The sequence below is a fragment of the Artemia sp. Qi Xiang Cuo genome, chromosome 16 (genome assembly GCF_049724085.1).
Source record: "Artemia sp. Qi Xiang Cuo chromosome 16, ASM4972408v1, whole genome shotgun sequence".
Lineage (NCBI taxonomy): Eukaryota > Metazoa > Arthropoda > Branchiopoda > Anostraca > Artemiidae > Artemia > Artemia sp. Qi Xiang Cuo.
This window is the reverse complement of record NC_142809.1, coordinates 17,583,007-17,599,250: the sequence shown is the minus strand read 5'-3', so window position 1 is coordinate 17,599,250 and position 16,244 is coordinate 17,583,007. Positions and strand designations below refer to the sequence as shown.

General features: G+C 36.2%; 1 protein-coding gene across 2 annotated transcripts in view; it reads right to left on the bottom strand.

The window, feature by feature from the left end:
* Window positions 1-11,177: 11,177 nt before the first annotated feature.
* LOC148942638 (exportin-T-like) overlaps window positions 11,178-16,244 on the bottom strand; it is a 108,532-nt gene continuing 103,465 nt past the window's right edge. The window contains exon 16 of one of the 2 annotated variants that reach the window (XM_089102232.1): window positions 11,178-11,337. In XM_089102232.1, the coding sequence (XP_088958358.1) occupies window positions 11,311-11,337 (27 nt within the window). In that variant the 3' untranslated portion in view covers window positions 11,178-11,310. Of the gene's footprint in view, window positions 11,338-16,005; window positions 16,216-16,244 lie in introns of those variants that run through there. The other variant, XM_089102231.1, reaches the window with a different exon arrangement.

Below are 16,244 nucleotides of genomic sequence, written 5' to 3'. Positions count from 1 at the left end.
TTGAGTATCTTGCCTGAACACAGGGGAGAGGGATCCCCCACTAAGATTGATTCTAATGAAGTTTTCTTTCCTGAAAGTAGAGGTTTTCGGCCGATAATACACTTCTGCCAAATTTTTGATCTTTTTGGAACAATGATAGACGAAACGGTTTTGGCGGACGAAAAGCGTTGTTTGGTTTACTCATTAGTATTGCTTGTTTGTTTTTACAGTTTAATTTGACATTACTGTGCTACATATTTCATATTTTTGAAACAGCCAAAAGAGAAATCTTAGAAATTTGTGGTTCTCAGAAATGGATAGAACTGAGATATGTCCAGGGGTAGGGGGAGATACTTTTATTTTGATGTTTTGTATATCCTAATCTTTTTTTAGGGTATTTTAGCCAAAGAAAAAGTTTATTTTTAAGGAATAAGGCATCCCGAGTTTTCTCTTTGGTGTTCATTGTTGATTTTCGGCAAAGATGGTAAAGCATTTTAGTTAATTTCTTGCAAACTTTAAAGTTAAGTCAAAAAGCTGATGACTTCTATCCGAAGGTACTTAAAGCCAGTAATTTTGATGTGTGTCTGGCTTCTTTCTCTATCCTTTTTCAGCCATTGAACTGGACTGTTTCCTGTATTTTAAACCACTGAACAAAGTTTGTTTTTATTTCAGCTGTTTTTTTTTCGATCTATATACTTTGGCTTCGTGTAATAATTATGATAATTTTAGGTTTATGGACTATTTGAAGACAAACAGCTAGATTTAAACTAGAAGAATTAACTTGTCAATGTGTGTGTGTCGGTGTTTATGTTTGTGCTTTTTCTTAAGTCATTTTACTTGCTTTTAGTCTATCCTCTTTTTTCTACAAATCTTATTTTACTAGATAATTGTGCTTTAGCAAATTTGTCAGTTTTTATTATCAAAATTCGCGAAGCCACGTTTACCCAAAAACTAGTGGTCTGGTGTGTCCCTGTCCCAAAATGCCTACCTAATTATTTCTCTTGGCTGTATGCTATATAAAATTAGCTACCTCAAAGCAGTGAAATATGACCATCTGAAATTTAGAGCCTAGATCCAAATTATTCTCTCGTCCAGCCCCATCTCGCCTCTTCTCTGCCTAAGTCTCTGAGACCATTTGTACGGTGAAAGCTTTAATAGGCTACCAAGGCTTTGTCGCTCCAGAAATATATACGAATCTTTCACGTAGTTGTTTTCTTTTACTCTTATTGCCTATATGTTCGGCAACCGTGACCTTACAATAATATTCACTTTTGTTGTTGCCAATTTAATTAATATTTCTGCGTCTGAGCTTTAGCTTTGTGAGTTTGGCCTTTGCTTTGTGAGTTGATCAATTTGCCAAGTCAACCCAAAATTACAATGTTTTGAATAATGTCTTATAACCTGTATCTACATTTGAATGCACGGAGAGAGAATTGTCTTCCGTCTTCTACCACGTTTGGACAAAAACACACTTTTTGTATTTGCCAACCCCCCTCTCTCCCACACCAGAAAGGAATCTTCACCATCCACTCCCCTCTAGGGGGTCGAATTTAGTGGGTTGCTGTGTATATTTCATGTGGAATTCCCTTCCCTTTAAGGAGTCAGATGGTGATCTGGAAAACTCTCCCAGAACGCACGAAGCTGTCTCTTGTTTGGTGCCTTCAAAAAGAATGTCAATGATTTTCCAGTTCATAATTTATTTATTTTTTATGTTTTTTTTGGTCTGTCGTGGAGCTTAAGTCTGTGAATTGGGTTTGGATGTTTTTTTGCACATTATTTCAGTCTTGTTCATTTTTACGGGTATTTAAGATTTATTGGTTATTTAGTTCGAATCCATACGCTACCCCCCTGCCTAGATTTTCATTTTGGGTATTTTTGAGTTGTCAGATTTATTGTGAATTATTTTTATTTTTGTTTCTCCTTTTTTTCTTCTTGGCCATGGAGCCTTACGGGAGAGACTATGATGAAATATTTTGGGTGTAAATTTATCATTCAATAAATTCGGCAAATGTTATTTTTTTTAAATAACCTGACAACAAATGCTCCTCATTTTTATACAAGTGACATACAGATTTCACTATGTATGTGTATCTAGACTTTGCAGAGCTAATATGTATTTAAAAAGAAAGAAGAGCGGTTTAAAAGTGAAGCACGGATATCATCCGGTCCGTGTTTGCTTTACAACTGAAACAAAGATATATTTTTCAAAGTGGCATTATTCCATAAGCTCAGTTGATATGAAACCATTGGGTACTGCTGTCGATGATTCTGGTCGGCTAAAAAGGAGTTGGCAACCCTGTCTGTAGATTGTGATCCTCATAGGTGTTACAACGATAATGATTTAATGACCCATCATTTACAAAAGACTGTAGTGGAGCAAAAAAAAAAAAAACTAAACGCACAAAGAAAAAGAAACGCTTAAATTATCACTGGAGGGAGACGTCGTCTGTTCAGCGTCGCTTTTACCTCTGACTTCTCGTGAATGTTCGACCCTCGTTTACTTGAGTTTGTAATAACAAATTTTCTCGAGACGAGAATTTCAGGACAGCTTATGAATAAACAATAAAAAATAATGCGTATCTAAAATGGAATTTCTTAATTCTATCGGTGCTTCTCTCTCCTAGTAGTCCTAGTAGACTGAAGACACTAGCGGAGTAAGTAACACGAGACTGGTAAAAAGAACGATATATTAAAGCAAGCGATTTTCTGGAGTAAAGCCCCTGATTTGGCAAAACAGACAACATTGCTTTCTCTAAGCATTTTGCCACGTTGAACCATGAAAATTTATAAGAAAAACTAACTATTTAAATGCGTTTTTCGTTCATAAAATTTACAACATTGTCAATTTGCTCATTTATAACGACAATTGCACTTGTAAAGGAAAGCTACACATTCTTAGGCTGTTTAGTGCAATGCGTTTTTTGCTTTTTTTATTATTATTTTTCACAAACATTTATTTGTTTTTATTTGGCACCCACTACTACAAAGAACTGCGAAAAGCAGTTTTTTACCAACTGCTTACCAAGTTTTTGCGCCAACTGTGTAACCAAATATGCTTACGATCATATTTGTTGAGAATAAGTTCAAGCAATATTGTCTGCTAAATTTTTGTCAGTTGTACGTGTGACTATGCATGCAGCTTTAGCGATCTACTTTTTAAGATTAGTGCTATATTGTCAAAGAAACTGTGGTGATGTAATTCTTGCTATGAAAAGAAACTTTTGATGCCTACACTACATACAACACTCCAGTTTGAAGTTCAAGTTGCACAAAGAGCTGATTTATTGAAGTAGCAAGGACAGTGAAATGAATTCTGACTTTTGAATGATTTAAGTGGAAAATTACACAACTAAATGTCTGAAAAAATTAGGCAAAACATAACAGTTCAGCTTTAATGTTGTTACTGAGTTTTTGGTAGTAGTGAGTGCAAGATTATAAAATGAAAGAAATGTTTGTGAAAAATTAGCAAAAAAACAACTAAAAGCAAACAATTCCTTTCCTTTGAAGGCGTAGTTGTCTTTGTAGGTCAGCAGAGTGTCAATGTTTGGACTTTTTGGACGAGAAGCCTTATTAGGTTTAGTTAAATAATTTTCTAATGTATTTGCACTGTTTAACGTGGCAAACACTGACAAAATGTGGTGCTGACCTAATAACTTCATAATTTGAAAAATATTATAAAATTGCGGTTTTTAGGTATGAATAAACCTTAGATAAGTTCAGGGGGCAAACAATATTTTCATATTGACGTTTTTGGTACTTTGACAAATGGTGATTTAGGAGCTGTTTTAAAACCCACGCTCGCTCAACCCAGATTGAATTTCGGACATTGTTGTAAAAGTTGGAACTAACTACAAGAGCGCCGTGTCTTCAAAATAATTTTAGAAGAAAAGAAGCAATAGTTAAGCAACCTAATGCTAAGAAAAATGCGACTGCCCTTTGCTCACCGTGATTGAGATCAGCTGGTGGCAGAAAATTTTTCTCTGGTCCGTGTAAAACTCTCAAGGTAAATAAACTGGACCAAGGAGACATAAAAACAACAGTAGTGACAGCAAAATGATTTTAAATGGGCCCATAGGGGGTATAATATTGGAACTATTAGTCCCTCAATACGCTATTACACGCACCTGGGTCTTACGCAGTACTGTACCGCACCTGTAAGGGTATAATACACCTGTACGTTACATAATAGGGTGTGTTTACTTTTGAATGTTATATAATATGTTTTGTATATTTATGCAAATGTATGTAGGTGTATGTTACATAATAGGTTTTGTTTACTTTTGGTTGTTACGTAATAGGGTTTGTTAGAGGGCCAGGAAAAAACCATCAGGGCCCCCTTAAGTAAGGACATGGTCCAAATTAATCAAAATTCCAGTATTTTCATGCTTCACACATAGCCTTTTGCTGTCTGCAAACAAGGACTCTCCCGCCGTTTCTAGGAGCAGAACCGTTGTAGAGTCTAGACGTCAATAGATTATTCTAGGAACAAAGGTTTGTTATTCTAGTCTAGTAGCAGGGCAAAAAAAGGGGATTCCCCTGTTTCCCAGGAAACAGGAGCGTCACGTGATCCATTATTGATTTTATAGGAGCAATGGATTCCCACTATTCTTCTAACAAAACCAAGTAAATTTCTATTGTTCCCGGGGATATAAAACGGGTATTAATCCAGCTCCCCTATCAGTCTTGTATTAGATTTTGAAGATATCACTTGATTAGAAAAAATTACGCTTCCAGAAAATTGAAAAATAATTGGACTTCTGCTTATATACTGCTTCGTCTTTCCGTCTATATACTCCCCCCCCCCAAAAAAAAAAAAAAAACAAGGTGGGCATACTCAAATTTAGCCTATTATAACTTTCTATACTGGATAAATGGCTAAAACCCCAGCCCCTCATTCATAAAATAGTTTTATTGGAGGTATAAATAATCTCATTTTTATTGTGTCATAAAGATTTACTCTAAATTCTACCCCTTATTTCAAAGGTACCTTTTTGCTAACCCGACAGATGTGTTTAAGCCAATTCAATTGTTATCCCTCGTAAGTAGGGTGTATTTCAGCTTAGACCATTTTCACTGTGAGCAAGTATCATCTAGCACATGATTAAGTACTTGGACGAAAAGCCGCGCTTTTAGTACCTGATTTCGGCTGAAAAATTAGATGCCTTTAGTCGAATCCTTTCGTAAAATGATGTTAAAAAAGCTTGTTATATTTAAAATAAATTCAGGGGGTGGAGCTAGTTTTAATCTCTATCTGCATATGAAAAAATACGATTAGATCTAATTTAAGGAACGCAGTATGGAAAAGGTGGTTTGAAATCAATAAAAGGAAGCCTTTCGAAATTGTATGGTGATGAGAAGTTGACATAAGGGTGTGTACAAACCTGACTAATTTAAGTTTAGGAGCGTAATACGGAAAAAAATGCTTTGAAATTAATAAAAAGAAGGTCATTGAAAAGTAGAATGGTAAGAAAAGGGTACAGGGGTGTGAGCTAATCTGAATAATCTAGGTTTTAGTGCACAATTTTGAAATCTAGGGTTAAAATTACTAAAAGGAACGCTATTAAATAGTATAGTGGTAAGAAATCACTATGGGGGTACATAAAAATCTGAATAATCTGAGCTTAGAAGCAAAATATGGAAAAAAGTGATTTGAAGTTTAAAAGGAAGGCTCTTGAATAGTATGGTGGTAAAACATTGGTATGGGGTTGTACGCAAATCTGAATTGTCTTCGTTTTGGAACGCAATATGGAAATAAAGTGGTTTGAAATTAATAAAAGGAAGACTTTCGAAAAGTATGGTGATAAGAAGTTGGCATGGGGGTGTGCGCAAATCTGAATAATATAAGTGCAGGAGTGTAATACGGAAAAAAGTGCTTTAAAATTAACAAAAGGAAGGCCTTTGAAAAGTATGATGATAAGTAATTGCATAGGGATGTCCACAAACAGGAATTACCTGGGTGTAGGTGCGCAATATTGAATAAGTGGTTTGAAAACAATAAAAGGAAGATTCTTGAATAGTATGGTGGTAAGAAATTGATATGGGGATGTATGAAAATCTCAATAAACTAGCTTTTCATTGAAAAAAGTCTGTTTTATCCTCGCGGACCCTGAAAACTACCTCGAAAGCTAACAATTTAAGTTGGAGAGCAGATATAGATTTGACGAAAGGTTTCTGACAATGATAAAGAGGGGGAAGTAAGCAGGCACCAGGGGTATGAGGGCAAAGGGTGTGATTTATTAGAGGCGAAGTTAACAGGAAACGATGACATTTCACCCATTTATTTCATGAAAAACAAAAATTTTATTTATTTTTAAGGAAAATTCTGACCAATGCCCCCCCCCCCCCCACCCGCAAATAAGGCAAGGGCAAGTAAAAATGTGGCCCCTACTGCGAACTCTTCAAGACGAGCGTTCAAAGTGCAAGGCCAGAACGCCGGCCCTTCCACGGCACTGCAACAAAACAGGGAGAATGTGCTTCCTTCAGCCCTCCAGCATGAAGAGTACACGCTTGCCATGCAAGATACTGATCTTAATGTAAGTAAATTTATTGATACTTCTTGTAAAACTTTTTTTTTAGCATGGGAAAATAACTAGGGTTTTGCTGGTTCCAAAAATAAGCCATTCTTTTCAGCATAACACAGGCCCCTCTTAATAGTTTTTAAGCAGGAGGGCTCTGAGGGACTTTTCACCATGCTTTAACGTTAAAAGCGAAATTATGCAAGATAAATTTCTCAATCTATTAGAACATTGATGCTATCCCCCATCTTTAAAAGTAACAAATTATTTTCAGGCTAATAAAAGGTCCCTCTCGATAGTTTTTGAGGACCCCTTGTCCCTAAAAGAAATACACAAGAATAAGACATTCCTATCGGGTTAATAAAGGGGGGAAATATCAAGGATCTTGCTGCTTCTAAAAATAATACATTCTAATGTTAAAAACTTAGCGTCTTACTGTTGCCTCCAAGAAGGGGTGGGGGGTTGAGGATCCTAATCTTTAGATTCTTTAAATTCTTTTTAAAGCTTAAAATCTTAAATGTTTGAAGGGATTAACAATTTTTATTCTTTTTCAGGCCGCCACTAATGATTTTGACCAGTTAATTGATGATTTGCTGACCGATTTCATTGGGAGCAGAGTGGAGCGAGCCCCGACAATGGACACCAAGACTCCCTCCGTATGTATTTTAAGACTCTTTAGAACATTATAATAGCTGTAACGTAAAGAGGGGGCAATTTACCAACATTTATGTGGTAACTTCTAGCTCTTAAATTCTTAGCTCGTAGTGAGAGGGCTATAGACCTGAAGGGTCACTTTGAGGGTCCATGTATGAAACAATTTCTGGCCATTAAACCTATAGGTGCTAGTGGGGTCTCAACACATCCGAAGGGTAACTTTGGGTCCATGTATGATATACTTTCTGGTCATTACACCTTTAGTTGGTAGTGTGGTCCTTGTAGCTCCGAACGGTCACTCCTAAGTATAAGCAAGCGCCCCCCTCTAGTATTTTTCGACTAATATATTCTTTTTTGGCTTAATATAAATTCTTTTTCAGGATGACATCAAAAGTGGTTCAATGAGTTAATAAGCTCTTATTTTGTTTTTATTTTCACATACCAACATTATCATCAACTCAAGGGGTGTGCATTGAGAACGTATTGTCGCCACCAACACAATTTCGAGACAGTTCATGCACGCCAAGTTAGAGGCAACAGTAAAACGCTTACTGTTAGAGGCCCACGCTAAGTTTTCAACATTTGAATGTATTATTTTTAGAAGGAGCAAGATCCAAGGTATTTCTCCCCTTTATTAATCCGAAAGGAATGTCTCATTTTTAGGTATTACTTTTAGGGGCGAAGGGGTCCTCGAAAATTATCGAGAGTAACCCTTTATTAGACTGAAAAGAATGCGTTACTTTTTAAATATGGGGGATAGTATTAAATTTCTAATAGATTGAGAAATTTATCTCGTATAAAATTTAGTTTTTATCGTTAAAGCATGGTAAAAAGTCCCTCAAAGCCCCCCTAAAAATTATCAAGAAAGGCCTTAGAATATTGGATGTTGTTTAGAGCCAGCAAAATCCTAGTTATTTTCAAATGCTGAAAACCAAGTTTTACGAAAAATATCAACAATTTTACTTACATTAATATCAGCATCTTGTATGGCAAGCGTGTTCTCCTCATGCTGGAGGGCTGAAGGGGGCACGTTGCCCCTGTTTTGTTACGGTGCCGTGGAGGGGCCACCCTTCTCGCCTTGCATGGTGACCACTGGTCTTGAAGGGTCCGCAGTAGGGGCCACATTTTTGCTTGCCCTCGCCGTTTTTGCGAGTGGGGGGCATTGGTCGGAATTTTGTTTAAAAAGAAATAAAATTTTTGTTTTTCATGAAGTAAATAGGTTAAAAATCATAGTTTCCTGTTAAATTCGCCTCTAATAAATCACACCCTTTGTCCTTATACCCATAGTGCCTGCTGACTCTCCCTCCTTCTTTATCATTGTCAGAAACGTTTCGTCAAATCTATATCTGCTTTCCCACTTAAATTGTTAGCTTTCGAAGTAGTTTTCAGGGTCCGCGAAGATAAAAGATACTTTTTTCAATGATAAGCTAGTTTATTCAGATTTGTATACATTCCCATATCAACTTCTTACCACCATACTATTTAAAAGTCTTCCTTTTAATGATTTCAAAGCCCTTTTTTTGGTATGACGCTCCTAAGCTTAAATTATTCACATTTGCGTACACCGCCATGCCAACTTTTTACCACTATACTTTGCAAAAGCCTTCCTTTTATTAATTTCAAAACACTTTTTCCGTATTAAACTCATAAACTTAAATTATTCAGATTCGCGCACACCCCCATTTCAACTTCTTATCACTATACTCTCCAAAAGGCTTCCTTTAATGATTTGAAAACACTTTTTTCCATACTGCGTTCCTAAACCTAAATAATTCAGATCTGCGTTCAACCCCCTACCAATTTCTTTACCACCATACTATTAAAAAGGCTTACTCCTTTTGATTTCAACTTCTTACTTCTTACTTTTTTCCATATCACGCCCCTAACCCAAATTATCCGGATTTGTGTACATCCCCATAATAATTTCTTACCAGCCAACTATTCTAATTCTTTCGTCTTAGCAATTTCAAACCTAACTTTCCATATTGCGCTCCTAAAACTAGATTTTTCAGATTTGCTTACACTGCAATATCGATTTCTTACCACCATACTATTCAATAGCCTTCCTTTTAGTAATTTTAATCCTAGTTTTAATATTGTACACTCAGACCTAGATTATTCAGATTAGCGAACACCCCTGTATCCTTTTCTTGCCACTATACTTTTCAATAATGAACTATAATAATAATTTGTATTTTGTTTGCTTGCGTGTTAGACAAATTTTGTCTTCGAGAAGAATTTTGATGTCTTAAAGAAGACCGTAAAGTTGAAAATAATAAATAAGAAAATTTAAAAACTCGATTTCAAAATGGACTAAAAGTAGATAATGGTTTTTTTTTTTAATCTATGAATATTAGTGAAAACTAGGGGCGCAAAACGGACTGGACTTTACACAACTTGATTTTTTTAACTCATTTTCAATTCATCAACTTTTTTCCTTTAAGGATTTACAACTTAAAATAATTTGATATCTATGTTATGCAAAGACAAATCCATTACGCACCTCTCGTTTTCACTTATATTCATAGACTCGAGAAAAAAAAATAATATATTCTTTGGTCTATTTTGAAAACAAGCTTAAGACAAACGTTTACATTTCTTGTTCAACATAATATTAAAATGTAAAATTGCTCAAGCTTCCAGCAACTCTTTGTTCTTGTATCAGTATGTCAGTAGCAATCAGTTTAGTTTTATTAGTCTTAGCTGTAATATATTTATATCAAAGATATCTTCCTTTTAAAGTCATTCCTTTCAGATGTCAGGAATATCAGTTGGTCCCCTCATCACTATTTTTGCCTTGTCACCTCTGATTCTAAATCATATACCTATCTATATCTTGACGTATAACAAACAATATAAAAAATAATAAATGAATAATAAAATTAAAAATCCGAAAAAAACGAGGGTAATGTCACTCAGTGGACAGAAAAAAAAGCGAAAATTACAAAAGCCGACATTTCACCAAGGACCTCCGCCAAGTCTTCTTCTGTGCTAAAAAAAGGAGAAATACTAACCTTTTGAAGTAAACTAAAACCGAGCAGAAGAAATACTATATCAAATAAAGCAGAAACAAGCCAGAATGAATGAAAAACCATTCACTAAAAGTGCGGTCAGATGGTCTTTGTCTAAACCGAGGAAAAATGTTATCGAATCTTTTAATATTAAGTTATCGTAAATTGGGTTTAACAGAATACCTCCAATGTCTCTATTACTAGCAAAGTGTACATTTATATTTTTTGTAGAAGCCCTGCGGCCTATTTGTTATACATTATATTATTATTATTATTATTTATGTTTTTTTTTAATTTCCATTGGCTCCCTAAAAGGTTGTGGTAAGCAATGTGCTGTATATATTAACGTTGCCTCATCAAAAAGAGCTAAATGATCTGGATTTTCAAAGATGTGGAGGGCCAAGCAGAATCAAAATCCTCATTTTTATTTTCACATATCTGAGATTATTAATTGAAATCTTTGGTTTATGCAGTCCCTCCCTCAGCATAGTTGTATCACCGAAATTAAATTTCGAGTACTGCAGTGTGTTGCTGCAGCTGAGTTCGTACTCCGAAATTAAATTCCGAGTACTGCAGTGTGTTGCTGCAGCTGAGTTCGTACTCTAGGCCCCGTATTACCAAGCTGAGATCAAACCCACTGGGTCGCCAAGAAATATTTAAAATTCCAATCATTAGGAGCGCTGTTTTCTGTCTTAATAAATTTTCCTCTCTGAGTGAATAGATCCTGTTTGACCTAATTTCAAGTTAACTATTCATGGCAAATGGGTTGTCATAATTTGTAGGCCTAATTTAACCCGCCAAATTCACAAGATTTGGACGTCCAAATTTCAGTTTTATTTAAAATATTTTAAGCATCGAGACCCCATTAAAATAGACCAGAGATCAACAGTGCCTGCTCAAGCATACAAAAAACTTTTAAGCAGCCAATTGAATCAACCCTACTGCTATTTGCTATTATTCTATGAATTATCTTCGTTGTATAATTTCACAAAAACTAAAGGTTCGACAAAAGTCACAAATAAGGAAATATATTTGAAAGATGGCAAATTTTAAAAGAATAAATAACTTGCACAAACAAAGTTAAAAATAACGATACCCAAAAACTAGAAGTAAATAATAATTTCATAACATCCAAATCATTTAATTCTCTGCTACCGTTTCGCTTCCACAAAAAACGCCTAGAAAAGAACAACAATAAATACTTCTAAATATTTAAGTGAATAACTAAAAAATAAGCTAAAAAAGCAAAAACAACCATTATATCATCGACAAAGCTTTTTTGAAAATCGAAAAATGAGAAATTATCTCATATATACTCGCAAGAAACATTAATTTATAACAATCGCATTGCTTTATCTGAGATTTGTAGGAGGCATTGGTGGTCACGTAATAGGGGTGGGGGATAAATAAAAATTAGAAATAAAACCGCACAAATAAGCCTGTTACGAAGTTTTCCTATAAATAGTAAATTGGGCAAGAAACTGTCTTTTCCATTTCTATACACTCATATGTGGATAAAGGACCCAGTTAGGGTGCGAGAACCTTAGGGGGTTCAGATCCTCTGCCCTTTCTGAGCCAAAAAACAAGCTAAAGCTTTTCCACAGGAGTAAGAGGAGCAGTCTCCAAAAAGTTGGCCCAAAGCCTCCCATCATGGAATTGCTTAGACAATATTATTAAAAACACAACCCTTTTAATCCCACAACACTGCCAAGATATTCCTTCAATCCTCACCCATTTTCTTATTCTTATCCCTTAATTAATTACAGTAGCTGGGATAGGGCGATCCCAGTTATTCATATTTCAAAGTAGTGGAACGATCCATAATATATTCCTCGACCAATATGAAAATAAATGCAGATAAAGAAAAAAGAGGCACCCTTTCTGAGCCAAAAAACAAGCTAAAGCTTTTCCACAGGAGTAAGAGGAGCAGTCTCCAAAAAGTTGGCCCAAAGCCTCCCACCATGGAATTGCTTTGAAAATATTATTAAAAACACAACCCTTTTAATCCCACAACACTGCCAAGATATTCCTTCAATCCTCACCCATTTTCTTATTCTTATCCCTTAATTAATTACAGTAGCTGGGATAGGGCGATCCCAGTTATTCATATTTCAAAGTAGTGGAACGATCCATAATATATTCCTCGACCAATATGAAAATAAATGCAGATAAAGAAAAAGGAGGCGCCCTTTCTGAGCCAAAAAACAAGCTAAAGCTTTTCCACAGGAGTAAGAGGAGCAGTCTCCAAAAAGTTGGCCCAAAGCCTCCCACCATGGAATTGCTTTGAAAATATTAATAAAAACACAACCCTTTTAATCCCACAACACTGCCAAGATATTCCTTCAATCCTCACCCATTTTCTTATTCTTATCCCTTAATTAATTACAGTAGCTGGGATAGGGCGATCCCAGTTATTCATGTTTCAAAGTAGTGGAACGATCCATAATATATTCCTCGACCAATATGAAAATAAATGCAGATAAAGAAAAAGGAGGCGCCCTTTCTGAGCCAAAAAACAAGCTAAAGCTTTTCCACAGGAGTAAGAGGAGCAGTCTCCAAAAAGTTGGCCCAAAGCCTCCCATTATGGAATTGCTTAGACAATATTATTAAAAACACAACCCTTTTAATCCCACAACACTGCCAAGATATTCCTTCAATCCTCACCCATTTTCTTATTCTTATCCCTTAATTAATTACAGTAGCTGGGATAGGGCGATCCCAGTTATTCATGTTTCAAAGTAGTGGAACGATCCATAATATATTCCTCGACCAATATGAAAATAAATGCAGATAAAGAAAAAGGAGGCGCCCTTTCTGAGCCAAAAAACAAGCTAAAGCTTTTCCACAGGAGTAAGAGGAGCAGTCTCCAAAAAGTTGGCCCAAAGCTTCCCACCATGGAATTGCTTTGAAAATATTATTAAAAACACAACCCTTTTAATCCCACAACACTGCCAAGATATTCCTTCAATCCTCACCCATTTTCTTATTCTTATCCCTTAATTAATTACAGTAGCTGGGATAGGGCGATCCCAGTTATTCATGTTTCAAAGTAGTGGAACGATCCATAATATATTCCTCGACCAATATGAAAATAAATGCAGATAAAGAAAAAGGAGGCACCCTTTCTGAGCCAAAAAACAAGCTAAAGCTTTTCCACAGGAGTAAGAGGAGCAGTCTCCAAAAAGTTGGCCCAAAGCCTCCCACCATGGAATTGCTTTGAAAATATTATTAAAAACACAACCCTTTTAATCCCACAACACTGTCAAGATATTCCTTCAATCCTCACCCATTTTCTTATTCTTATCCCTTAATTAATTACAGTAGCTGGGATAGGGCGATCCCAGTTATTCATGTTTCAAAGTAGTGGAACGATCCATAATATATTCCTCGACCAATATGAAAATAAATGCAGATAAAGAAAAAGGAGGCGCCCTTTCTGAGCCAAAAAACAAGCTAAAGCTTTTCCACAGGAGTAAGAGGAGCAGTCTCCAAAAGTTGGCCCAAAGCCTCCCACCATGGAATTGCTTTGAAAATATTATTAAAAACACAACCCTTTTAATCCCACAACACTGCCAAGATATTCCTTCAATCCTCACCCATTTTCTTATTCTTAACCCTTAATTAATTACAGTAGCTGGGATAGGGCGATCCCAGTTATTCATGTTTCAAAGTAGTGGAACGATCCATAATATATTCCTCGACCAATATGAAAATAAATGCAGATAAAGAAAAAGGAGGCGCCCTTTCTGAGCCAAAAACAAGCTAAAGCTTTTCCACAGGAGTAAGAGGAGCAGTCTCCAAAAGTTGGCCCAAAGCCTCCCACCATGGAATTGCTTTGAAAATATTATTAAAAACACAACCCTTTTAATCCCACAACACTGCCAAGATATTCCTTCAATCCTCACCCATTTTCTTATTCTTATCCCTTAATTAATTACAGTAGCTGGGATAGGGCGATCCCAGTTATTCATGTTTCAAAGTAGTGGAACGATCCATAATATATTCCTCGACCAATATGAAAATAAATGCAGATAAAGAAAAAGGAGGCGCCCTTTCTGAGCCAAAAAACAAGCTAAAGCTTTTCCACAGGAGTAAGAGGAGCAGTCTCCAAAAAGTTGGCCCAAAGCCTCCCATCATGGAATTGCTTAGACAATATTATTAAAAACACAACCCTTTTAATCCCACAACACTGCCAAGATATTCCTTCAATCCTCACCCATTTTCTTATTCTTATCCCTTAATTAATTACAGTAGCTGGGATAGGGCGATCCCAGTTATTCATGTTTCAAAGTAGTGGAACGATCCATAATATATTCCTCGACCAATATGAAAATAAATGCAGATAAAGAAAAAGGTTGGCGCCCTTTCTGAGCCAAAAAACAAGCTAAAGCTTTTCCACAGGAGTAAGAGGAGCAGTCTCCAAAAAGTTGGCCCAAAGCCTCCCACCATGGAATTGCTTTGAAAATATTATTAAAAACACAACCCTTTTAATCCCACAACACTGTCAAGATATTCCTTCAATCCTCACCCATTTTCTTATTCTTAACCCTTAATTAATTACAGTAGCTGGGATAGGGCGATCCCAGTTATTCATGTTTCAAAGTAGTGGAACGATCCATAATATATTCCTCGACCAATATGAAAATAAATGCAGATAAAGAAAAAGGAGGCGCCCTTTCTGAGCCAAAAAACAAGCTAAAGCTTTTCCACAGGAGTAAGAGGAGCAGTCTCCAAAAAGTTGGCCCAAAGCCTCCCACCATGGAATTGCTTTGAAAATATTATTAAAAACACAACCCTTTTAATCCCACAACACTGCCAAGATATTCCTTCAATCCTCACCCATTTTCTTATTCTTAACCCTTAATTAATTACAGTAGCTGGGATAGGGCGATCCCAGTTATTCATGTTTCAAAGTAGTGGAACGATCCATAATATATTCCTCGACCAATATGAAAATAAATGCAGATACAGAAAAAGGAGGCGCCCTTTCTGAGCCAAAAAACAAGCTAAAGCTTTTCCACAGGAGTAAGAGGAGCAGTCTCCAAAAAGTTGGCCCAAAGCCTCCCACCATGGAATTGCTTTGAAAATATTAATAAAAACACAACCCTTTTAATCCCACAACACTGCCAAGATATTCCTTCAATCCTCACCCATTTTCTTATTCTTATCCCTTAATTAATTACAGTAGCTGGGATAGGGCGATCCCAGTTATTCATGTTTCAAAGTAGTGGAACGATCCATAATATATTCCTCGACCAATATGAAAATAAATGCAGATAAAGAAAAAAGAGGCACCCTTTCTGAGCCAAAAAACAAGCTAAAGCTTTTCCACAGGAGTAAGAGGAGCAGTCTCCAAAAGTTGGCCCAAAGCCTCCCACCATGGAATTGCTTTGAAAATATTATTAAAAACACAACCCTTTTAATCCCACAACACTGTCAAGATATTCCTTCAATCCTCACCCATTTTCTTATTCTTATCCCTTCTAAAATTTCTACACCCTCTCTTAAATTACTTGAGGTGGCCTTTTCTTCTAAATTAAACCAGGACATCAATGTTAAAACAGCGCCCAAAAGAATACAGTTCCGTAGGGAGGTTAAACACTGGATGTCGTTTTTATGTCTATAACTCCCAACACAAACAAAGCTCGGTCTTCTAAAGCTCAATTATAAAACTGAAAACAATAGAAAAAGAGAGTGGGACATCAATGATAAGACGACATCAATGTTAAAACATCACCCACAAAGCTAATGCTTCTATTTCCGTACTTGAGCTCCTTAATAGATTTGCCACCCCCTTCTTAATAAGTATTCATGCCCCTTTTCTTCCCCCTTTACTCGATTACGCTTATCTAATCTGCTACCCGGGTATTTTACAAGAAGAGTCAGGCTATAAAACTGAGTCCATCCCACAGTATAAAGATATAGCAGTAAGTTTACCGCAGATAATTTCTGGCTCTTCATTCTCGGTGCGAACAAACAACTCCTCCCACTTCTTCTTTCATTAGCGCGTACAAACAGCTCCTCTCATTTGATCTGCCATCAGCGCTCCAATTAACCTGGAACGCGTATTTTGGCAGAAACTTTC